At 44.9% G+C, this 23966-nt stretch overlaps 1 protein-coding gene across 2 annotated transcripts; it reads right to left on the reverse strand.

Moving 5' to 3' along the window:
• Positions 1–6224: 6224 nt before the first annotated feature.
• TPPP3 (tubulin polymerization promoting protein family member 3) lies at positions 6225–20624 on the reverse strand. 2 transcript variants are annotated; one of them, XM_007421063.3, is made up of 4 exons: positions 20275–20624; positions 11975–12168; positions 8014–8167; positions 6225–7094 (listed from the first exon to the last, which is right to left on the reverse strand). In XM_007421063.3, exons 2-4 carry the CDS (start codon positions 12160–12162, stop codon positions 6906–6908), a joined length of 531 nt encoding a protein of 176 aa, XP_007421125.1. In that variant the 5' UTR covers positions 12163–12168; positions 20275–20624; the 3' UTR covers positions 6225–6905. The 2 variants fall into 2 exon arrangements, with proteins under 2 accessions (XP_007421125.1, XP_007421126.1); XM_007421064.3 differs by lacking the exon at positions 20275–20624 and adding an exon at positions 15384–15538.
• Between the last annotated feature and the right edge of the window lie 3342 nt (positions 20625–23966).

Below are 23966 nucleotides of genomic sequence, written 5' to 3' on the forward strand. Positions count from 1 at the left end.
CACTTGTATTAGATTGATTCGTGCATTTTACGTCTGTGCTTCTAATGAAAAGCCTATGAGTAAAAGATCTTCAGATGAGGAAGAGGCTGCTCAGCTCTATGCCTTTCCAATCACAGTCACAACCAAATTATATTTCATCCACTTTTTTCCCCTAGCCTTCCGGGCACGATGGACGTAAGTATCCAAGCAACAAGAAATGACATGGCTTTGACTTTTTCCCCCCTTAGAAGGCTGTTGAGCCAATCATACTCAAATACATTCTTGATGCCTTTGCCCTTATAAAAATATATCCACAAAATGAAAAAGCAATAAGAAGGCGCTCTGGCCATTTGGTAGTTTCATTTTGCATAGAAAGGGTGGATATATATAACAAATGGAAGTCTGGGCTGTACCATTTGAAGCTGCAATGGGGGAGTTCTATTTTCATCTCCTTCGCCCCTTCCTGAGAACTATAGCCTGGCAAAGTTGGGGCTTAAGGAAAATCTTCCTGCCCATGGTGCTTGCAATAGGCCCGGTAAAGTGGTACCGTCCAATTTCTGCCATTCCATCCTGCGTGGAGTTATAAAAAAGCAAATCTACATGTCTGATCAGGCTCCATTTGCATGTTTCGGGGCACCACATTTTTAAAAGGATGGAGACAAAGTGGGAAGGAAGGATGGTCCAAAGAGCTGGACATGTTTCATTTGGATAACAAAATGGAGACTTGGCAGCCGTCATTAGATACCTGAAGCTCTATAATTGCGAAAACTGGAGCTCGGTTGGAGAAAGCAAGAACAGTGAATGGAAATGATTGAGAAGCAGAGGTCAAGTCACTGTTTTTCCTATTTTCTTAAGAAATCTTCAGTTTTGGAACCGGTAATTTTGGGACGCAGTAACTCTCCTCGCAGTAGAACCGGTAATTTTGGGACGCAGTAACTCTCCTCACAGTAGAAATAACTTGTGAAAGTTGCATTGTATATCTCTCACTGAGCTGAATTAAACATTGTATAGTTGTTATCCTGCATTTTGGATCGTATCTGGTTTAGGCCAAAGATATTTTTTCCCCTTTCTTTGCCTCTAAATTAGAGTTTCTCAACCTTGGCAATTTTAAGATGCGTGGACTTCAACTCCCAGAATTCCCCAGCCAGCATGGCTGGCTGGGGGATTCTGGGAGTTGAAGTCCACGCATCTTAAAGTTGCTAAGGTTGAGAAACACTGCTCTAAAGCATCCTTCTTCTATTAACTTAAAAAATCAAATGAATAACAATTCTACAGCTCCATCTGGTGGTGGGAAAAATCACACAGGAACTGAGTTTCAACTCAGTAAACAGGGGCGTTGAGTAAATATGTGTAGGACTCTACTATACTTTTCAGAGTTCTTCCTGTGTTGTAGTTTTGAGAGATACATAATTATTCTTAATACAGTAATCTATTCCAAATCTAGACTGGAAGTTTTAATCTAAGAGTTTGGATTTTCCTCCCCCCAACCCCAAACTTGCCCAAATTCCCTTCCAACTGCAGAAATAAATATCAGGGATATGATTACTGAAAATTAGTAGGAGGGCTTTCCAATACACCAAGCTGAGAAGTACACACACAAAAAACATATGGCCTGCTTTTGCACGCCACGCTTAATCAAACTATTAAAGTCCTAGCACCTACATTCAAACAAAATTTTAAATAGGATTAAATTTAATTCTATTCATTACGTGTGGCTTAGCACGTACAGACCTGACCCATTTGGTTAGTTCATGGTTCATTATAGTGTGAAGCTCAGAAATATGCAAATTTAGTACTCAAGTTAAGCATTCTGAGATTATTTATTTATTTGTTCATGCATTCATTCGTTCTTCCTTTAATCAATTCACATGACATTCCTAACATAAATTGTGACTCTGGGTAACTAACATAGGATTAAACCAGGAAGCCATTGGCACATCTTTTCACTCTGCCCCTACTTCTTCCTGCTGCAGTTACAATGCTTTCTCCAACTGGGAAGTTGAGAGGAGCAACTCTTTCAGCGAGAGATACTGCAAAAAATTGCTGGAATGCCACAGCACTGTCAAAATCCTAAAACAGACAAAAATACAGCTAGGCTAACTGCTTGGGGGGGTGGGGGTTCCTGTGCTACAAGCTACAGCAGTTCCAACAAACCTCACATCAGCTCTAAAGGTAGCAAGGAAGGACTATAGTTCAGCGGTAGACTCCTGCTTTGCATGAAGCTCCATTTCTTGGTGGGGCTAGGAGACATGTCTGCTTTCAATCCGCCGGCATCTCTCAATATAAGATTTATTTCTTGATATTCCTAAATAAGCCACTCCCTTGGTCTCACCTGCTCTTCCAACTGCACAAGCTTATTGGAAAGCTTGGGAAAATGGTGTGTTTGAAGGCCCTGAAAATTTTTCAAGTTCATCTTACCATATCTGAGCAACAGAAGTCCAGATCATCACGAGATAGCAGCCAAGTTAGTTTTCTGCACCTCTACTGCCAGTTAGTGGTCATGTTGGCTCAGGTGTGGTACCCCTGTTGAAGTACTACAAGGCTTATTCGTTATCTTCCTGATTCTGTACTTGTTTTACCTGATCTCTTGAGTCATCCCAGAAACTTGATGTGCTCATCTTGAATGGGAAGATACATGTTGGGGGCTGAGGTTCCCTTTCCCCAAACTCATCTGGCTAGAAATATTAATTGCACACTCTAGGTAATGAAAAATGGATGCAAATCCCCAGAAAACAAGACATATCTTATGCATGAAGATTGTCTATTCCCTTTGGGCCTTCTTCTCAGCTTCCAAGAGTCATCTGTTCAGTCCAGGAGAACAGCATCAATAGACCTTTGACCTCACCCAACAGGGCTCAGCTTTTGTTCCTGTTTATGTGATTTAGCCATGTGTGGCAACCACATGTCTTGGGATAACCGTTCTCTGTCCACTGCCTACAAAATTATGCTTTCCTAACCAGAATAACTAATGGAGCAATGCATTGTCTGAGTGTAAGCCTCTGCCCGTTACTTTCTTTTCCTAGCCGATTCCTCCACTAATCATCCTTATTCAGTTCCTTTTCTCCATTGGATCTAGGCTGAAAGTTGCCTTCCCGGACCAGGCAGTTGTCTTTTTTGTGATTCAATGAGCTCAACCCTTTCTTGCTTCATTTGAATTCAAAGCCTACAGGATCAAAGTAAGTGTGTGAAGAGAGAGGCATCGGAGAGGCTCGAAATCATAAAAAATGTTTATTTGTCCCAAGATGGCGCTCTTGTCTGCTGGCCCTTCCTGTCACTCTGTATCCTGCTGCTTTTTAACAGCCGGTGGAAATCGCTCCCTTGGCTATCGCCATTGTTTCTCATGCAATTTTAAAAGCTTGCTTCACGGTGCTTGTGCAGAAATTCACACCCCTTGCTCAACTGGAACTGCCAAAGGCTAATTCTTCCATTAAAGGCTTTCCTTGCTTTGAGAGCAATAGATCCAGTCTCCTTTTACTGTATTTTGGCAGTAAAGGGCTTGTTAACTGGAAGGTCTTTCCCTTTCTTCTTTAAGCGGAAAGCCCTACTGATCACCCTTCATGCATTTATTGTCCTTATAAATTATGCAGTGAGGCTCCAGGACCTTGTCCTTCTGAGTTGATGTAGTGGTTGCGTGGGCAAGCGTTGCAACTTAAACACACCTACATATTTCTAAACACATGCGGGATAACACATCCCCAAATCCAGCACACACACGATTAAACAAGAAAATGCAAGCAGGCACATTAGTTTGTGCTTAGGATCACGGTGGCTGTGATTGGACATCGCAGGAAACCTTGGTTTATTGGGACATGAACAAGCCTAGCCGTCCCCCAGGCTCCTGTGTATGCCATCTTTCCTACTTGTCTAGTGTAGCTGCAAAGGGCTGGGAAGGGTTTGTTCTGTTCTGAAACCAGCCAACTTCAAACCATGGTTTATGAAACCAGTTTGTTGTAGCAAAACAAAATTAAGGTTAATTATACTTTAGGGTTTTTGATGTAATGTTATATTGTAGGAAACTGAAATTTTTTGTAGCCAGTGGCTTCAGTGACAAGAAAAGGAATTTTGCTATGAATTTATTCACTCACAAATTCTTAGTTTATTTCCCCTACAGTTGTCACCAATAATAGATGTTCCATTTTTGGGTCCAGCTTATAAATAATTCCAGCACTTATTTTTTGCTTGCTTTGTCTTGTAAAAAGGATATCTAATAATGGAGTGCAAAACATGTTGAATTATTTCAACTTTGGAATTGTCATTTTCCATTTGAAATAGACGGTTTCAACCTTTTGACAAGTCTTAAGCTCAGAACAGCCGTTTTGAACTTGAAACAGCTGCTTCAAGTCTGAAATATTTCTAAAATGATGTTTCAAACTTACAGCAAGACAATTTCAAGCTCAGAACGATTCCAAAATGATCAAAGCAACTTTTAGTGCTCAAAATGGGGTGTTTCAAATCCAAGAGTTTGAATTCAAAACATTTTGCACATCACTGGAGACATCCTTTTGAGCCGATCCTTTTGGTACACTCAGTTCAAAAATACAAAAATGGTGTTGTTTCAGACCTCATTTTCATATTACTTTTCCATGTAACAAAATGCGTGTGAGCTGGCTTGTTTGGCTGTGTGATCCCTCACTCGCCATGATGAAGTCCACAAAGTGAGTTTCGCCTTGTCATGTTTCTCACAATAACCTGCCCGTCTTAATGGGTTGTTGGGATAACAGAACCAGGTCCATCAGCTTGAGCAGCTGGAAGAAAATTGAGATGTGGATGACAGACATCTCTAAGAAGCCATGGGGATGTCAAAATGACATCACTTATCATTCCATCATTGTGCAAATGACAGAGTTACATATTTATGTCATGACGTCTGACCTAAATACATAAGTCATGTCATTTGCAGGATGACATCATTATGCATGTGGTATCATTTACTCATCTAGATGTCCATGCAACGGATAGATACAAGGTGGACATATATAGTTTGGAGACTGTGTTTGCCTCGGTAGCTCCCACTGTTTGCAAGACTTGGTTGATGAAGCCCTGGTTCCCCCTGCATTGTTGCAGCGGCCTGGTTTGCACGTCAGAGTAAGTCACAATTCATTTAACCACAGTTCTTGAACATAACTCCTCCATTGGCTGGACTCCCGCAATCCACTAAGCCATAAACACTGTTTTGCAAGCCACAGTGACTGGGTTGACCTAACACACTGCACCAAAAATCAAGCAAACTACAATATGGCTACGTTCGGTGTGTGAATCCAAGCTGGGTATCCTTCTGGAGAGCAAGCACTGGTTAAAAATCAGCCATTTTCCCCTGGGAAAGGAAGGTTCCAGGGGGTCAAGAAAAGGAAGGTTCCAGGGAAGGAAGAACAGAAAAATTGTGTCAGCTTAGTGGAATAGTGGTGAAGCCCACAGCATGTGTATTACATCATTACACAATTATGCAAATTATGTCTTTTGCCCCATTTGGGTGATGACGTGATGATGTGCACAACGCCATGTCACATGCACCCTTGGCAGTGCCATTTGCCCAGGTGCGCAAACCAAAAGAGAGGCAGGGAGGAGGAATCCATGCTGGGAAAACCAGTCAGAGACAGATGTGAGAGAGAAAATAGCAGCAAGGCCAGAAAACCAGCAGCTGGAGCCTGGCCACCAAGGATCCCCAGAGGCCTGGACAAAGGCCACCCCCAGACAGGCAGGGAATTCCAGGCTGGCAGCCAAACAACTCCCCCACCATTCTTCTACCTTCTCCATGACACAGAAATAGCTCAAGAGCAAGAGAAGGAGATGCCAGCTAAGCTTTCTTGGAAGGGGCAGGCGGAACGCACCAGGGAGGAGATGGCAGCTTGCTCACGGGCCTCACAACAGGAACAGTCCTGGAGAAGGTCCAGCGTCGCCTAGCTGTCTTATCATGCTAAGTCATAATCCAGTTATGAGAGGCAAACCCACACATCGTGGCTTAGTTCAAAGGAAGGGAAATTGTGGCCTTCCAGATACTGTGGGAGCCCAAGGTCTCCTTGCCCAGTCTTGTTGAAAGACAGAGATTGCACCGAACCATAAGCTGCTTTGTTTGGGTTTAGCTTCACACATTCCCGTAACCCAGCCAGCAGGGGCTTATTGAATAAGCGTAGCTGAACAAACCATAGTTTAGTGTAACTAGGCATACTTCAGCAACAGTGGGAGGGCCATAGGACCTCACTGATGGGTGAGGGGAACAGGATCTACAAGACAGCAGGTTCTAGTAATTTGAGGAATATATTTAGTAGTGCTTTATTCATATACGGCTTTACTTATACAGCTCAGAAGCGGTGAAATGATGCCAGAGGGCAGGGTTTCCCCAACCAGTCACCTTTCAGATGTGTGGGACTACAACTCCCATTACGCCAGACAAGAGTGCCACGTTGGCTATGCACAACGGGAGCTGCAGCCCAATCAAGTTGGTGAGGGTGGGTTACAGGCCAGGTGAGAGGACTTGAGTGCTGGCCCACGTAGAGAGGTTGATGAGCCATTCTCAGAGGTTTGCAAGTTGTGGGGAAGGCAGCCACCTTGTTTCCCTCACAGCCCCCTGGTGCCTTTAACAGCTGCTACGTGATAAGCAGAAGCTCAACCCAAGAAGCTTTCCCTGTGGGAGCCATATTTAGTCTTGATGATCCCAGCTGAGCAAGTGGGTGGGTTGGCGAAGCCTGAGAAGCTGTTGAGGGGTAAGGAAGAGCACGGGGCTGAAATCTGAGACAGAGTGTTACAGATGCGAGTCTGGGGGTGTGGGAAGCAAAAGGCCAGGCCAAGGTGGAGAACAGCAGCAACCCTTCCATTCTACAACTCAGAGCCAGGGAGTAGGCCCAGCAAGAAGCCTCCCCCCCCAATGCAAGGGTGTGTCACTGGGGCGCCCCCTTCTTCTGCACAGGCATGTGCTGGGTTAGCTGCCCTTATTTCTTCATTTTGGCGTCATAGGTGCCAGCGTTCTTGTAGGCCGATACGTAGCCACTGTTGTCCACGATGTTCTCCCGCCCACTCTTTCCTTTGCCCTTCCCGCTCTCGTCAAAGCGTTCCTTGTGGGAGCCCGTGTACTTGGAGGTGTCCGTCAGCCTCTCCACAGCCCCCACAGCCTTGGCTTTCTGAAAAATCACAAAGGCAGGGCAGAGCTCAGAATCCATCTTTGACCAACGCCCAACTGCCATCACCATCACTGCCACTCTGGAGTGGAGCTTGAACATTCACACCGCCTATCTAGTAAGACACGGTGGGCAATCCACAACCCTAGAGCTGTATGCCATCCTGGACCATTTCTTCATGGCCTTCCCCAAACTCTTCCAACCAAGCCATCAAATTTCAGTGGCACATTTGCTAAACATTGGAAGGGTGGTTTCCCATCATGGGAAACAGGAACACAATACACGACCTAGTATGTTTTAGCGACTTACATTTTGTTTGAATATAAGGAAAAACTTCCTGACAGTAAGCTCTGTACAACATATGGAAAGTTGTGGGTTCTCCACCTCTGGAGGTTTTTCAAAGAGGCTGGACATCCCCCTCTCATGGACGGTTTAACTTGTTCTCCTGCACACTGTAGAGGGTCGGATTAGGTGATCCTCGTGATCCCTTCCAACGTTTCAATTCTATGATTTCTGTGACTTCTAAAAGGCTTAACATGGATTTAAAAAAAAAAACTAAAGACCTCCCATCAAAGAAAAAGGAAATAAAGGGAAATCTATTTCCCCCACTGTGGTCCTCAGCCCTCTGCAAAAAGCATGAAGTATAGATTCTAGCCAGCCAACATTGACTATCCTCGTAAGACTGCCTTCCTCCCTTATTTATGCATTTACTTATTATACTGCCAAGTTCCCATGGACTCACTCCTCTCAGCAATGCTAGGATTACAATTCCCAAAATTCCCAGCAAGCCACCAACCCAATATTCTTCCACATCTTAGAACCTGCCCATCCCCTAGATCTGGTATGCATAGGCCATTTTCCATGGTCCTTGACTCCTGTGGGATCCTGTTCTACCCTCCCTCCCGAGGGGAGCAACACTCACAGTGACGCCCACATTGGTGGGTTCTTTGCCTGCCACCAGTTGGCAGATGGATTCAAAAGCCTCCTCATTGCTTTTGTCCTTAAACCGCTTTGGTGCCAGTTCTTCCAAGGCCCGTTTGAACTCCTCAAAGCTGATGACTCGGGACGATTTTGCTCTGTAACAGGATGAGGACAAGGGGTTCATAGACAACTCGCAGGACAGGACCCCTTCTGGTTGGTTGGCATCTGCCTCTTTATGCCCATAAACAGAAGAAAGAATAAATAGAAGGGGAGAGGGAAAACACATTTAAGGCAAGGGACACGTTTGCTTCAGACGTCAGGACCCAAGTAGGTAGCTCAACATCTATGGATGAAACCTCTATGCATACGTCAACATATATTCGCTACGGAGGCTGCTGCTTTCAAGGCAAGGTCTCCATCAAGTCAAGCTTGATTCCTTGTGATTAAGTCCATATACAATCATAGACTGGCAGCCACCACCACTCATGGACACCTCTGCCTAGTGCTTGAAATTCCTGGATAGTCTTCCATCCAAGTACTAAACGTTCTCAACTCTGCTCAGCTTCCAAGGCCAGACAAAGTCAGTCAGATGTGGCCACCTGCTGAGCGCCGGAGAAGCAGGAATTAACTTGGAGAGGATGAAAGTGACCGGGGAGATTTGTTTGCTGCACCTGCCAGAGGGAACCCATCTAGCTCCTGATTCCACACAGTGGTACAGAATAGAACACAGTCGCAGAGATTGATTCACCCTCCCGTTGCTTTCAGGTGCTGCTTCGGTTTATGCCCCTTGGGATCCTTGGAGGGGTCTCTGGGAGTTCTTCCAAAAGTTGCCACCCAACTTTAATTTGGAATGTGTCCCGCAAGCAGCTGAGGTGATAACAAGGGCTTCAAATGCTGCTTATGTTCACAGATTAGGACAGAGCAGTGTTTCTCAACCTTAGCAACTTTCAGATGAGTGGACTTCAACTCCCAGAATTCCCCAGCCAGCATGGCTGGCTGGGTAATTCTGGGAGTTTAACTCCACTCATCTTAAAGTTGCTAAGGTTGAGAAACACTGGGGTAGAGGGTGATAAACCATCACCCAGACATTGGTATTTAACTTTTTTGTTCCACCTTGGCATGAGGGGGTTCCAGCTGCACACAAGCAGCCGAAATGCGGATCCTTATTTGCAATATGATTTTCATTTCCCATGAAAAACAAAAGGGGCTATATGAAGGGACTGAATAAATATAGTTAAACTTCAGTGTTTTCCTAAGCATTTATATTGGCAGAAAGAAGTTACGCCGCTTTCCGGGGGCCTAGTCTCAGGTGACTCCTCAAGAATTGCAGTCATCTTCCATATGCTTCAAGGCAAGGGGGGCGGTTAGTTGTTTATTTCTTTATTTTGGATACATGTGTTTTATAACCTGTGGTCTGGTTTCTTTGAATATAAATAGTATCTGGGGCAGGACAACTGGGAATGTCAGGAGGACATCCCTGCACTTCAAAATTGTATTTATTTATTGGATTTATATAGCCGCCCATCTCACATAAGTGACTCTGGGTGGCTTACTATAAAATAGATAAAAACAATAAAATACATAATATAAAATTTAAAAACGTAGCAGCCAAGCTTCATCAAATCATCATCAGCAAAGCCACGGGACAGGCTGTCACACTTCTGGGGCCCCAGGCCTGGGGACAAAACCAAGTTTTTAGGGCCTTGTGAAAGGCCAGCAGGGTCAGGGCTAACCTAATCTCAGGTGGAATGATGTTCCACAGGGTGGGCACCATGAGAGAAAGGGCCCTCCTCCTGGGCTGTGCCTGCTGACACTCCTTAGCTGACAGCACCCGGAGCTTGCCCCTCCTGCTGGACTGGCTGGGATGGGTAGAAACAATTGGGGAGAGATGGTCCATAAGTAGCCTGGTCCCAAGCCATGAAAATGGCTTTGTTGTATGCCTCCCAGAGTCACTTGCTGGTGAGATGGGTGGCTATGTAAATTATACAAATAAAATAAAATAAAATTCACCACAATGCCACTAGTCCCTAAGCAGGGGCCCCACATACTTCTAAAAATCACAGGGTAAATGCAAGGAACCCCTACAAAATTTGGATTTGGAAGGCGAAGGTGACATCTGAGAAGGGTTCAGTCCCAACAATGTCTCTCTTCCTTCCACTAAAACTGTTTGCTCCTGCAGTCAAGGCCTTTCCTTTATAAGCAAACTAGGCTAGCAGACTAAGCTACGTATTCTGCCAAAACCAAGGATTTAGCCTCTCAAACAACAGATGGCATTGAGCAAAAGGAGTACTAGGAACAGAAATTCTGCCAATACTTTGGATGAAATCAGAACAGTTTGGTCTTCTCAAAACACAGATGGGATCTTCAGCTGTGCCAAATGGAAGTTGGCATTCAGCCAAGAAAACTGGGTGGAGTTTATGTGTGTGTGTGTGTGTGTGTGTGTGTGATTTATTTTTATTTATTGGAATTTCTACGCTGCACCATTCCTGCAGGCTCTGAGTGATGGGCAATCATCAACGCCTTAAAACAATACACAATCATATAAACTCAGAAACAGTTATCAGTGCCATCCAACCGGGACAGGTCCAATCGCAACATCCTTCAAATGCTTTTTTAAAGAGCCATGTTTTTACAGTCCTGAGAAAACCCAACAAGAGGTCATGGTGGTCCAGATGTTTGTGTGTGTGTGTGTGCCTTCGAGTCAGGTTTTTGACTCCTGGAGATTGCCTGGACTAGTCCCTGCAGTTTTCTTGACAAGATTTTGGAAGTGGTTTGCCATTACCTCCTTCCTAGGGCTGAGAGAGAGGGACTGGCCCAGGTCACCCAGCCGGTTTTGTGCCTACAGCAGGACTAGAACTCATGGTCTCCCAGTTTCTAGCCTGGTGCCTTAACCAAACTGGCTCTCAGTCCAGATGTTTAGGGACAAGTTATTTCCCAGAAGGAGGGCCACCACTGAAGAAGCCCAACCACAGGATCCCTGTGAATGGAATTCCCTTGAACACAGGGGCTTCAGCAATCCCTTTTCCTGATCTCATTGACAGGGAGATTCATTTAGGAGAAGGCATTCTTGAAGTTATCCTGTCTTATGCCATGTAGGGCTATAAAGACGACAACTAGCCCTTTGAACTGGAATCCCAGTGCATCTCCTGCAGTACTGATGTTACATGGGCTAAGTACACCCATTACTACCTCCCCTCACCAGTCTGAGTTTCCAAATGTCCATCAAGAGGAACCCCAGGTAGAAACAGGTTTAATAGGCCAACCATGAGGTGACAAGACCGTGCTTCCTGATCCAGGAAAGGATGCCACTGGTATATTTGTGCAAAGGCTCTTCCAGCAGTGGCCTCCACCTACTATTGAAACAAAAGCCGAGAAGCCAGAAAAACTCCCAGGTTGAAAACCAGCACCCCAGGGGGGAGTACAACACCATCCGGAGCTAAATCAGTATTGTTATTTGTTTGAAGCTGGCATTTGACACATAAACTGAAACCACAATTCTGTCAGTTGGAATGTTTTCCATCCTGCGCTTGACCAAAAAATATAACTGTTCTAAACATATGCAGAACTTCTATCTCTCCACACCTGTAATGTGGATTTTTGAAACCTTTTGAACAAGAGTTTTTTCTAGAAATTTGTCACTGCTCTAAATCACCAGCAAGCTGATTTAGCATGTATATTTCACATTACTAAGAGGAAAAAGAAAGCTTTTAACACATGATAAAGTCTCTCCTATGTTATTTTTATTTAAGGGGTGGGGGGAAGATTAAAGTTTCTGAGGATATGTTGCCTAGAGCTCCTGAAAGAAAGACAGTATATCAAATGAATAAACAAATACATTAAAAATACAATGTTAATAAGCTTCAATATTGTGTTCTATATTTATCTGAAAACTCTCAATTTCGGAGCTCCTCTGTTTCATAAATTAAATCTTGTCAAGAAGTCACCACGGAAGAGATACTTACTTCACCTTGCTGAAGACAATGTCCACGTCTGTGCTAGTAACCCCTTTTCCATCAATCACTTTACAATCTTTGCACAGCTTGGCCCAGTTCTTGCCATTCATTTCATGCCCTGTTGCTTTGGTGTCTCCATAGATGGCAAATTTCCGGAAGCTTTCCTGCAAGAACTCCATGTCTGTGCTCTCGGCCATGGTGCCCTTTCAAAACACAGGAACATCTGTTCAGACCCAGGCTGTAGGCAATACAAGTAACATCCCAGACATTGGAAGAGGGAGGCAATTCAATGCCCTCCAGATGCTTCTGGGCTTCAGTTCCACCCCACTTAGGTCAATGACAGGTAAGGCAACCTTGGGTCATATGTTAATCTGGTATGTTGGGTAAGACACTGAGATGAGATAGAGGAACTCAGGCTTGACCTCCCCACTGTTCATGAAGCTCCCTGGGTGACTTTGGGCCAGTCACTCCATCACAACACAGCCTCTCTCACAGAGTTATTACTGTGGGAATAAAATAAGGAGTGAACCCTGCCCTCGCAAGCCACTTGAGCTCTCAAAGAAAAGGTGAGATACAAATACAGTTAACTAAATAGGTAACAAATAGAATATGTAGCCGCAGGGCCATATTTCAAAAGCCCTTTGCGATCAGTTCATCCCCTTGAAAGAAGATTCTCTCCCTTCTCTGCAGCCTGATGTGTGAAGGAGGAGAGAAAGAGAGAAGGAGGAGGAAAACAGAACATCAGGAGAAGAGAACGGGCAACACCCCACCTTCTCTTTCTAGCCCCTCCACCGTCTGCTTCTTTCCCCACCACTCACTATGAGACAATCCCTTACTTCTAATCTATAGGAACCCAAGACAACTCTTAAGAGGGGGGAAAAAATCATCCACGGGGGCCAAGAGCAAGTTATTGTACAAGTTGTAATCCAAGGCTCCAGGTTGTCTACATCTGATACAGATTTTCTAAAACCCCTCCTATGTTACCTCCTTCCTCCTCTGTGAGGCTTTCTTCAAGCCAGTGTATGTAACTGCTCTTCTGCAAAATGGCTGCAGGACAGAGTCCAGAGCCGCTGTGCTAAAAGTCAGTCAGTCAATCCTTTATTTGTTTCATTTCAGAGGTCAAAAATGGGGGCCGCATGGGAATTATGAACACCAAAGATTAGTGGAATGCTACAGTACACCTGAAGAGGATCTCCCCACTATGTCAGAGCAATTAATGGCACATATTTCTTCAAGATTCTTTTCTGCAGTGGCTACAGTCTCTTTAGTTGAGATGCAATTAAACAGAACGTGTATAGGTATGAATAATTAGTGATGCTAATCAGGCATACTATTGAATTCATGATATCAGGGCTTTCAAGTTTTCTAATTATACAAGAATTCCTTTAGATCAGGCTTGACCACTTTTTCGGTGCCAAAAGCCATATCTACTGCAGGTTTGGAGGTGTTGTGTGTATGAAAAAGCACGAGTTCATCTATCTTAGCCAACAAAACAAGGTTTCTTATCAGAGCCCGAGATATATTTTTACTGGCCCTGTTTAATGTAAATCCTGAATTCCTGGCAGAAGACTGCTGGTCTCTTCCTTAAGCATCTCCACTAAAAGGGGTCCCTCATCTTCTGAGGAAGTCTGTTCAGCCGTTCAAATTAACGTTCCACCTTTATTAGGAAGTCACTCCTAATGCTTAGCCCAAATCTGCTTCCTTGTCATTTCCACCCCTCTGTCTGAAGCAAGAAAAAACAAATCTGTTCCAAGTTGTTATATAAACAGCAATCAAAAACAGAATGAGTAAGAAATACAATGAGACAGAAATTATTCAAAAATGTTCCTCAGCACTGGATCGAAAGGTTGCTTCTTACTGCAAATTGCATATAATTCCCCCTATAGAAGAATGGCAAATCAAGTTGTGGGAATATGCTTTGATGTCCAAAATAACCATCCGTTTGAATTAGAATTTTTCAATTATAATTCCATACATAAAGTTTGGGTTTCTTCTAACATAAGATGCTAACGCTGATCTTGATTTGCTAAAGATTTCGTTGTTGTTGTTTAGACAGAAATTATTGTAACCTTTATTATTTTTTTTTATAATTTTTATCAGGCCGATGATCATCCTCTATAATTGCACATTAACTTGATTTTAATAAGCATCTAAAGTTTTCAAATGATATCAGGTACTTAAATACATAAGGCAAAATTGTTATCTCGCAATTGTTATTCCATTTCATTCAATTTTATAATGCTTGTGAACCTCTTTTCTATTTATTTAACGCTATTTCCTATTCTTTAATTGTTCTTCCTTTTTTTTTCTCTGCTTCTCTTTCTTGGTGGTGTTTTCTTTTTTAAGTATCGAATAAAATAAAAATAATAAAACCTATAAATATGTTAAAGAAGGAATAGAGTATTGTAAAAACTATAAACTATGAAACTATAAGCTCTATTGTAAAGAAACCCTAAATATTGGACTGAAAGGGAGGCAATTTGAAATGCCACTAAATAGAAATTGTGTAGGATGTGAGGGGGTTCAGGCTGAAACATCTGTCACACCATTGATTGCCTGGGTTGATTCAGCTGAGACAGAAATTGTCAATCAATTGGCATCAATCAATGGTGTTGCATTCCATAGTAAAAACCACGATAATGGATGCTTCTCAAGTTTTGTTATGATGCAAGAATTACTTTAAACCAGGCCTAAGCAACCTTTCTGGTCTGAAGAGCCTCATCTGGTGCTTATTTGGGAGCTGTGTATATATATCAATGCACTGATAAACAGAGACACTTTTGCGCACACACTCACATACCACCCTGCATTCTTCTAGCAAACTAATGGCTTTTCTGCTTGAATTAATAATGGACAACCAGCTTACTCTGAGGGAGGGAGAAACCATTAGCAGAGAGAAACCATCAATCTCTTGGTTTCTCTCCAGGCTCAGGAGAAAAGTCAGCGAGGCGTCCACAGTCTCCATGGGTCACCACCACTACCCAACAAAAAACAAAAAGAATTTCAGGGTGCCAACCTTGCTGCGAACGTTTGAATAACCACAAGAGTCATGCCTGCTTCTGCATGTTTACCGCAGTGCAAAGTTCTAGTGATTTATTCTGGCCTCCAGATTGGAGGCCAGTAATTCTGTACGACATCAGTCAACCTATGAGCCGCACAAACGTTGGCCTCTCTAAGAGGGGATGGACAAAGTCTACTCAAGAATTACACCAGGGTAAGGTTAGGCAAAGGACTACTTTCTCAGTGAGTCCTGGGGGAAGATCTCTTCCCTGGCTCTCCCAAGACATTTTGCAGGCACCATTACCCCTACCCCCCCAAGGCTTCCCAGTTGTCCAAAGCAAGCCAAAAGACTGAAATGAGCTAAAAAAACCTTTGGCAGAAAAAAAGAAAAGGCATTCCATAAGGAACACTTGGCTACCTTTCTTGATGTCCCAGATCGGCTGCCTGAGACAGCTGCTCCCCTCTGCCCAACAGTAGAGCCGGCTCTGCCCAACACTGACTGCAGGGTGGAAAGAGAGGCTATCCAAGGTACCAATTCCCTACAAGAAATCAGCAGGGGCTTCGCTCTATCCCTGCTCTTGGGTAACGCCGCCCACTGCTCCTGAGCATTTGCCCTTAGCAACCCTGCTTTCCCCCATTAGGGCACCAGCCAGCCTGGGATTCTGCCAGATCCAAGACCATAGTTACAGCCTGACATTAAACAAAAACAGACGTGTGAGTTTGGCTGTTGGTGTGGCCAGAGTTTGTGTTGCCTGGCAACTGTTGCTATGGGTGGGTTGTGATCTTTGGATGCTGTTGCAGCAGGGAGGATGGTGTGTCCCGAACTCCGCACAGAGACACCATGTGTGTGCGAGAGGGAGTGTTTATGCATTCATTCTTATCTCTGCTTCTCCACCAGCTCCCGGGTTGGAGGCATCTGAGAGGGGATGACGAAAGGAGAACGAGAAAGACTGACACGGATCAACCAAGACGTACCTCCAGGCACAGAAATAAATGCAGCAGAGGCAGAATTGTTATGCTGCAACCCTCGGAACCCACTGCATGAATTCTGGCTCAATCAACCTTTATTACAGGTCACAGACCTAGACTTCATAAATAGCCCTGGCTTCTCTTCACACCACACAGGCTCCTGAAACAGGGGCATGTTCAAATGCATAGATTTCCATGAACAATTTTGTGAGATTTTAAAAAATGGACAAGGATCTGGAGAGGAACACAATAAAAGACTTTTTTTTTTGTTATGGAGGCATCTAATTGTATCCCCATTCAGTTCAAGTCCTTCCATATTTAGGGAATTCACACTTCCCCTGCAATTTGCAGCCAGGGGGAAATCACCAGCACACACACAGACGCGCAGCTGCCCTTCGCATTCTATAAGTTGAGCGCTGTGGTCCCCAGAACAACGATCTGCAAATTGCGAATCAGCCACATCACGGGCGATGGCTCCTAGTTATCGTCTTTATTTCAAACACTCCTTCTTTTCCACAGTTGCTCAAAGTATTTGCTCAACCCCTGTTCAAGGTTTGCAGGGACTCTTTCAACAGATTGCCTAACTCACATGGTTGGGCTAGTTGCATTCTCTCCAGAGATCTTGGATACATAAACAAACATACCAACATGCGCTGACAGGGCTTCCCCACCCAACACACTGGCTCATTTCAGACATCAGGCCAAACCCACTGTTTGCACTAACAATCATGTCAAGAAGAACCCAAACCGTGTTTTAAATCCAAAAGAGGGATCACAAACAAGCCCCATTTAAGAGCTTAGTATTGGCTTTCATTTACGCTTCTATTAACATTCATTTCTCCTTCTACCATGCAGTAATCTTTTGAAGGCAGAGCAATGGCCACTGACATGCTTTAGTTCATCAAACCAAACCATGGTTAGCATTCCATAAAGGCTTCAAAACTTGTGTTGAGTCGTGGTTTCAGATTCTAGTTTGTTAGCTGGTCCCTAGAGTTTTGAATCTTTTGCCTGGATTTTGAATTTCCTTGACTTTTTGACCAGCAGTACTGGTCTTCTGAACACCTTCTGAAATGCGTTGCAATGTATGATAGATTTAACCCTAGCTAACATGTCCATCTTGGAGGAAGATCAATTATGGCTATTGTTGTTTTTAAAATTTAGCTTTATTTTATTGTTGTATTTACAATTTGAACTTGCTGTAACCCGCCCACCAGCTTCCTTTGAGTTGGGTGTGCTTCAAAAATTAACAAAGAAACAAGCAAATTGGCTTTTATATGGGATTTGTATCTCTTGGGCTAGTCATTCTCCATCCTCAGATACACATTTCTTTCTTTGTGTCCCCTAGATTGCCAAAAAATTGGCAGTGTTTTCTGCTGCTTTGGGAAACAAACACGTCTGTAATTTACATCTAAAAATAAGCGTCTTGTTGTTTTAAAAAAGCAAAGAAAAAAAAAGAATAGCCTCTAAAAACACCACCTGCACAAATGCAGAAAAAAAAGTAAGTTTTGTCTGAAGCCACATGCATAATACATTTCTACCCACTTTGCAGAACTATCTTACTCCCTGACCCTGGGTCCCTCCAAAGATATTAAGTTCTGTATATAGATATCTGTGTGTACTGAATTCTATACTGTAGAATAAATTGAGGTGGGAAGTAATGCTGGCCCATCCTCATTAAAATTTAGAAAGGGACTCAAAGCATCTTTTTTTAATCCAGAATTTTCTTTGCTGATAACGGTGGTGTTTATTTTTTGGATGTTCTATGTTTATGTCTCTGTAAGCTGCCCAGGACCATATACAGCTGTGCAATAAATACATGCATTCTCTCTCTCATTTTGTCCTACTTGTCTGGAATTGTGGAAATCACATTATGTTGGGGAAGGCTATGGCAAGGAGTTAATTAACAAGTGAATATTCCATATTGCTTTTATAAATTTGCAACCTGGCAAACTCCATCTTTAGAAAAATTGTTCTCGTCAGCGTGATGGGTGGAGAGCTGGGCAGCATAATCTTTGATCCTTGACCCTGTTGGGATACCTGAGAGGACCTCATGGTTTTTTTAAATTTCCCAGGGACCTTTCCTATACATGAATATGAACAGATCTGCAAGGTGGACTTAAGTGTATTTGCTGACTTAGCTCAGTGATGGGAACCAAACCACCCACAATCCCACAAACTTATCTAATGGATGCCAGTCCTAAAATTTGCAGCCCTGTTCACCTCAAAGGGCTGCAACGCACGGCTGCCTGTTCTCCAGCTTTGGCTGATTCACGAAAAGCAGGAGAAAGACCTATCACTGACCCAGAAGCACCTCCTGGTCACAAGACTATCTCTTGCTCAATTCATTCTTGCTAGGATACAAAATGCTGGTGGACCGAAGGAAAGTGAAACACGTTTTTACATGGGATGCTTAACTGTTCCTTTTCAGATTCTTAGGCTCTTGACCAATGCTTGTAAGGACTAAGAATACAAAATAAAAAAATCAGAAGCAAAAATCAGAATAAAAAATCAGAAGCAAGCTCTTTTAGGAACTGGACTATCATTCCAGACAATTTTCTGGGAACAGGTCTGTTTGTCACTAGAATGGGTGAGGACCGTGTGGCCCTCCAGATCATACTGAACTGAATCCCCCAGCATTCTATTGGCCAGGCTGGATGGGAACGCTGGGAGTTGTAGTACCGCAGCCCAGAAAAGAACACAGATCCCCCCCCCCCCCGCTTCAAAGAACTGTGGTGCCTGAGCCAGGCACAAAATCATGTCTCAAGTTGGCAGTTGATGCGAAACTGCAAAACCAGGTGCCTCTCCACACTGGGGTTTGTTCAATAGCCAGGATCAGAACTTAAACTGAAATGCTGCAAAAATGCAGAGGGCCTGGTTTAGAAAGGGAAATAAAAGCTTTTTGTGCTTGTTATCATTACATCAGGAGCATTCAGAAACCCTTGGGCAGATCTGAGGCAACCCAGTAGATCTTTACCTTCTGCCTCCATCCCGTCTACTCTGATAACCCGTTTGTAAGGTTTTGTGCAAAGAAGCCTTGGCATCCCTTGCCACTTGATCCTTTAAGCTGGAGATGTTAATGAATGGATCTTCTGGTAGACTGGCTTGCAATTCTCACAAGGACGTAAAAGTAAATGCCAGGCATCTTTGTCCAGGATGGACTGCTCCTCAACAGTCCATATACGAAGGGTCACCTCAAGTCTGCTGGCTTGCTGCAATTCTTGGGCTAGCTGTTGATCCAGCCCCATGACTGCTTCTTATGCTTACAAACAAAACCGCAAAACAGGATCTCTTCACACAGACAGATTAGTCCAGAATGAAAAGCTTCTGAGGTTGTAACTGCACAACGTACCAGTGGTAGTCGGTACATAAAGCTTGGCTAAAGTTAACTTGCCCTGTTAGAGGGTACCCAGCCATTTTCAAACATTTACTCACACAAAAAGCATCAAATGTCAAAGAGATTGATCAAAATACCCTTTTTGCACACCTCCCGTGCATCTGCAATTAAAATCCGTGCATCTCAAGAGGACATTTTTGCTCCCTCTGCAGCATGATTAACAATCATAAAGGCAAACAGACGGCGGGGGGACCAAGGACAGCGTTCTAAGGGGTCAGGTGTGAACGCCCCAACAGTATAAGCAGGCAGACCCAGGGAGTGAAACGGGCATCCAGCCATTCAACCAAGCCCATTCCCAGGACTAAGAAAGACAAGCATGGCAATCAGGGTGGCTACCACAGGCCAGAGAGGGGATTTTCCAATGTTTTCAATGCAGGCTGGTCGAAAGGGGAGAAGCAAGACCGTGTCCCGAATTAATTAACCTAGAGTAAAATGACGTCACCCTGTTGTCTGCGCTGCAAACAACAAAAAAAGGAGAGCTTCTTCGCGCTGCCTCCAACATGGCGCCCTCTGCCAGCTCGCCCAGAATCACCGGGGACGTGGTCCAGCTCCGGAGCATCTGGAGGGCGTCAGGCTGGGAGAGACCGGTCCATTGTCCATGGCCATCTACGAATGAGATTTCAGTGGGGCTGATTTGCAAGGAAGCGCGCCCAGAAAGGCGCTGAGACATTATGAATGAGGGTCTTGGCGCACGAAAGAGAAAGCGGGGGAGAGACGCTTTGGAGCAGGGACGCACAGAGGCTGGCTCTGCAGCCCGGTTGAAAGGGAGCAGGGCGCGTCGCTGCAGATGCAGATGCAGCTGCAGCTGCGCTCGTGGGAACCGAGAGGCGAGGGATCCTCCGCGACTCCGACTGCAAGCCCAGCTGCTCCCCCGTCCTCGGGGTCCAGCCGGAACCGTCCCTACCCCACCTCGGCTTCCCCCGGCTGACCCGCGCGCGCTGCTTACCCTGCTCGCCTTCCACCACGCTGCGCCTTGCAGAACGCGCTGCTTTGGGAAGGGCGGCGCGGCCGTCCGGGCGAGGCTCAGCTGTTGATTCCCGTCTCCATAGAGACCTGAGTGACACGGCGGCGGGGGGGCAGCGGAGCAAAGAGGGCGCGGGGCGGGCAGGGCGAGGCGAGGCGAGGCACCGCCCCTCCGGGCGGCGGCCAGGGCGGCCGGCGCGAGCTGCGACCCCTCGCCAAGCGCCGGGCCCAGGAGCGATGGGCGAAGACGGGCGGGCTCCGGAAAACGCAGCTGGAACGGATGGATGACCCTGGCGCTGCGGGGAAGGCGGCGGCGCAGGGAGCGCGGGAGATCCGACAGAGCCTTTCGCCCGGGAGGGAGGCGGCTAGCACGCTGCGCCCGGCTCGGAGGCTCTAGGCAGGCTGCGGAGGGGGCTTTGATTCCTGCGGGCGTCCCTGGCGATGTGCGATCAACGCAGCAACCTCTGCCACGCCGGGGCGGGGCGGGCTCTTGCATCGAAACAGCCCCCTCTACTTGCGCTCTTCCCGCCGTGGCCCCTTCCAGACAGGTTGGACGACGGGTCCTGTCATCCCAAGCCGGAAGGCACCAAGCGGAGACGTCTGCACTATTCTTAGTGTTAAGGGAGTTATCCCCAGGGCGACTGATCTTTCCCATCAGCGTCGACAATTTAATTTAAGAAATAAAAGCCCAGGGATGCCAAGGAATAAGTGCGGGCTTTGCACGCTGGGGCATATGGGATTTAGAGGCCTGGCTCGATTGCTGTTGTGCTGACCGGAGTCAGAAGGAGGAGAGAGAAAATGGGAGAAGCAGCATGGGGTGGCCTTGAGGACAGCTGGGCTGTCATGGGGGCTGATGAGCTGATCTTGCGGCACACAGTTGTATATAGGGATTGACTGATTAGGTGTCAAGTCATTGTCAACTGTTAGCGACCACATAGATTTTCCATATAGTAGAAGAAACATGAAAGGCCCACCGTCTCTGTCTTGATGAAGCAACTGTCCTCCTTTTAATGGTAAAAGCACATCCAGCTGTCAAAGAACCCGCACTCACATTGTGATGCATGCAAACCATCTTTCATCTCCCTGGATATAGGGGAGGACTTCTCAGGAGAGCAAGAGGCTATGACTGTCAGAGATTCAGATCTAGCGGTGTTTGCCTGTTCATACAATATCCTTGGTTGTTGAATGGTTGAACCATTTCCTAGGTTCACACAGTGCACTGAACCATAAGTTAGCTAAAACAGCTAGGCTTGTGTATCATGTTAAGCCATTAAAAATACTGAACAAGATTAAAACTAACCCTCTTCAACAGGGTTCTGTGAATGCATCTTCTAGGGCATCAACTGACCTGGCTAAGTAAGGGCTGTGCAAGGCTAGCATTAAATCCTGCGGTCTTGCCTACTCCTGCCCACCCACATACACCCAAAGGTCCAATGAGAAATCAATGGAAGGAGCTTCACCCATGTAATCCAAAGATGAACAAGGGAAGCTATCTGGAGGCTGTCCAGCAGAACCCAACTGCCTCCCCTGTCAGCTTCAAGACAGGCCCAGCATGACTTGGTGAAATGGGCAGGCATGTCAATTCTGATCAAACCTTAGAAAAAGCTTCCTAACTGCTAAGAAGGGAGGAGAATCCTTTTCACTGGACATCATGAAGGAAAGACATAGCAGCCATCTGCCAAACGGACAGAGGTCATCCTATATAGAGCTACCCTGGATGGGAGGTGGGATTAGGTTACCTCTAATGCACGCCCCGCTCAGGGTTAAAGAAGGATGCATCCTGCAAAGGGAATAAACGAATGTGATCTGCTGCAAAAGGGGAGGGGTGTGTGTTTAAGATGGGAGACGAAGCTAGCCAGCCAAGCTTCCTTGGCAGCTGAGCCTCTTGGGACACATAAATGCTTGTAACTGATAGTCCAGCAGACTGGAGGAAGGAAAGACAAGCTGGGCAGCATTCAATAATATAAATACATATGTACTCTTAGTGCTGTAAGGAGGAATGTCTCCACCCACCCGGATGTCTGCCTTTACCTTCCAAATAAATTCTTGACCCATTATAAATCCAGCAGAGTATTACTGACACTTACATCTAGCAAAGCATTAAAACGGATTGATTGCATTTATGTCCTGCCGCAATCTCCTAATTCTTGGTAGTTTACATTAAAACATGAGATTAAACATTACAGATGAAAGGACATGTTAAATTACAAACAGAAGCTGCTTCTATAAAATCGCCAGGTTCATTGACTGGCTGGACTATTTTTATTCATCATGCTTTTAAATTCTCGATTGGCGTTCTTTTCAGCAAAGAACCAAAGAAATATAAACTGGTATCAGCATCTGGGCTATTTCTCTGCCACAAGTTACAAAAACTTACTCAGAATCAGAAACATCCCCACTTCCTTATAATAAGAGGAAAAGATAAAACAAGGTGATAAAATGTAACTAATTATATTGTTATATAACTGTTAATCTTAATTATATTAGAAATTATATATAATTGCCAATAGGTTTCCTTTTATGTGCACGTTTTGGATCACAAACTGCTTTGCAAACCTCCGGAAGGCTTCAAAGCTGGCATCTTAAGTGAATTCCAATTTGCGTACAGGTTCAAGAATGGGGATAGTTCAATCTAGACACCGAACAATTACAGCTAACCATAGGCTTCCCTTATTCATCTAATTACAGTCCCTAACAAATGCCCAAATTCCTTTTTTTCCTCCCCCCGAATCACTTTTTCTTTTCTCTCATCTTTCAGGCCCTAAGCCTGAGCGCAGGGACTCTCACACTAAACTTCCCAAATTATTCCGGGGAACCGTTCTGACTGAAGGCGAAGATAGAAAATGCTTAACGACAAGAGCGATTGCCTTTGGGCACGCTGGGAAATTGAAAGGATCTGACACAGATCCTGTTGCTGGTTCTTCCAAGTAAGGGCTGAGCCTAGTTTGAAGAATACTAAGCATCTTTTAGAAGACTTTAAAAAAAAGAAGAAGAAAAAGCCACGGGTGGCATTATGGAGCATAGGCTGCCCAAGTGAAACCATGGGTGGCATTAGGTGAGAAAAACCAGTGTGGATGGATTTTCAAAAGCGCCCGCCAGGTTTTCACAGGCTCACACCGCCCCCCCCCCCAACCAAGTCTGGAATGAAGCTTGCATAGATCTGCACCGAGGCGTTCGCCTGCCAGGTCTGTACTGTGTAAATGTTTTGTTTGGGGGCACGACCCTGTTGTTAGGCAAACGGTGTGACAATCAACAAATCATCCCACAGAGGAATGAGAACAGAAAGCTTCACATGCTCTTGAAGGGAAGTAACTGCTCACTTTTCCTCTCTGAGAAATCTCTCTTTCACAGACACTTTAGCTTAATCGGGTTTCTCTGTAAACAGAGCGCGTTGTTTTCTGTGCCATTTCCTTCTGCACTGGAACTTTCAAACTGTATTTTTCCCAGCTGGGCCTGGGTCATTTTTAAAGTCCCGGGACAGTACTTGAAAAATTCAAGGCGTCATTATCCCGATCAGCCCCTTTCCTTTATTGTTCTTACTTGAACAAGCAAGACCCAGTGGTCAGCACAAGGGTGGGTGTCTTTCAGCCTGGCAAAACCACTTACAACATTCCTATTTTGGCCTCAGAGGGATGCATCTGTCAAAAGATGATGGCATACTTTCAACCTGATTTG

The sequence above is a fragment of the Python bivittatus genome, unplaced genomic scaffold (assembly GCF_059951505.1).
Source record: "Python bivittatus isolate LINGU-HERP-01145 unplaced genomic scaffold, Pbiv_v1 ctg000190_np1212, whole genome shotgun sequence".
NCBI lineage: Eukaryota > Metazoa > Chordata > Lepidosauria > Squamata > Pythonidae > Python > Python bivittatus.

Bases quoted from the DNA above. Each gene is read 5' to 3' on its own strand.
- TPPP3 (XM_007421063.3), bottom strand. From the start codon at position 12,162: ATGGCCGAGAGCACAGACATGGAGTTCTTGCAGGAAAGCTTCCGGAAA. The intron at 8,168-11,974 runs GTAAGTATCTCT...ATCCTGTTACAG, and splicing joins ATTGTCTTCAGCAAGGTGAA to AGCAAAATCGTCCCGAGTCA. The intron at 7,095-8,013 runs GTGAGTGTTGCT...GTGATTTTTCAG, and splicing joins CCACCAATGTGGGCGTCACT to AAAGCCAAGGCTGTGGGGGC.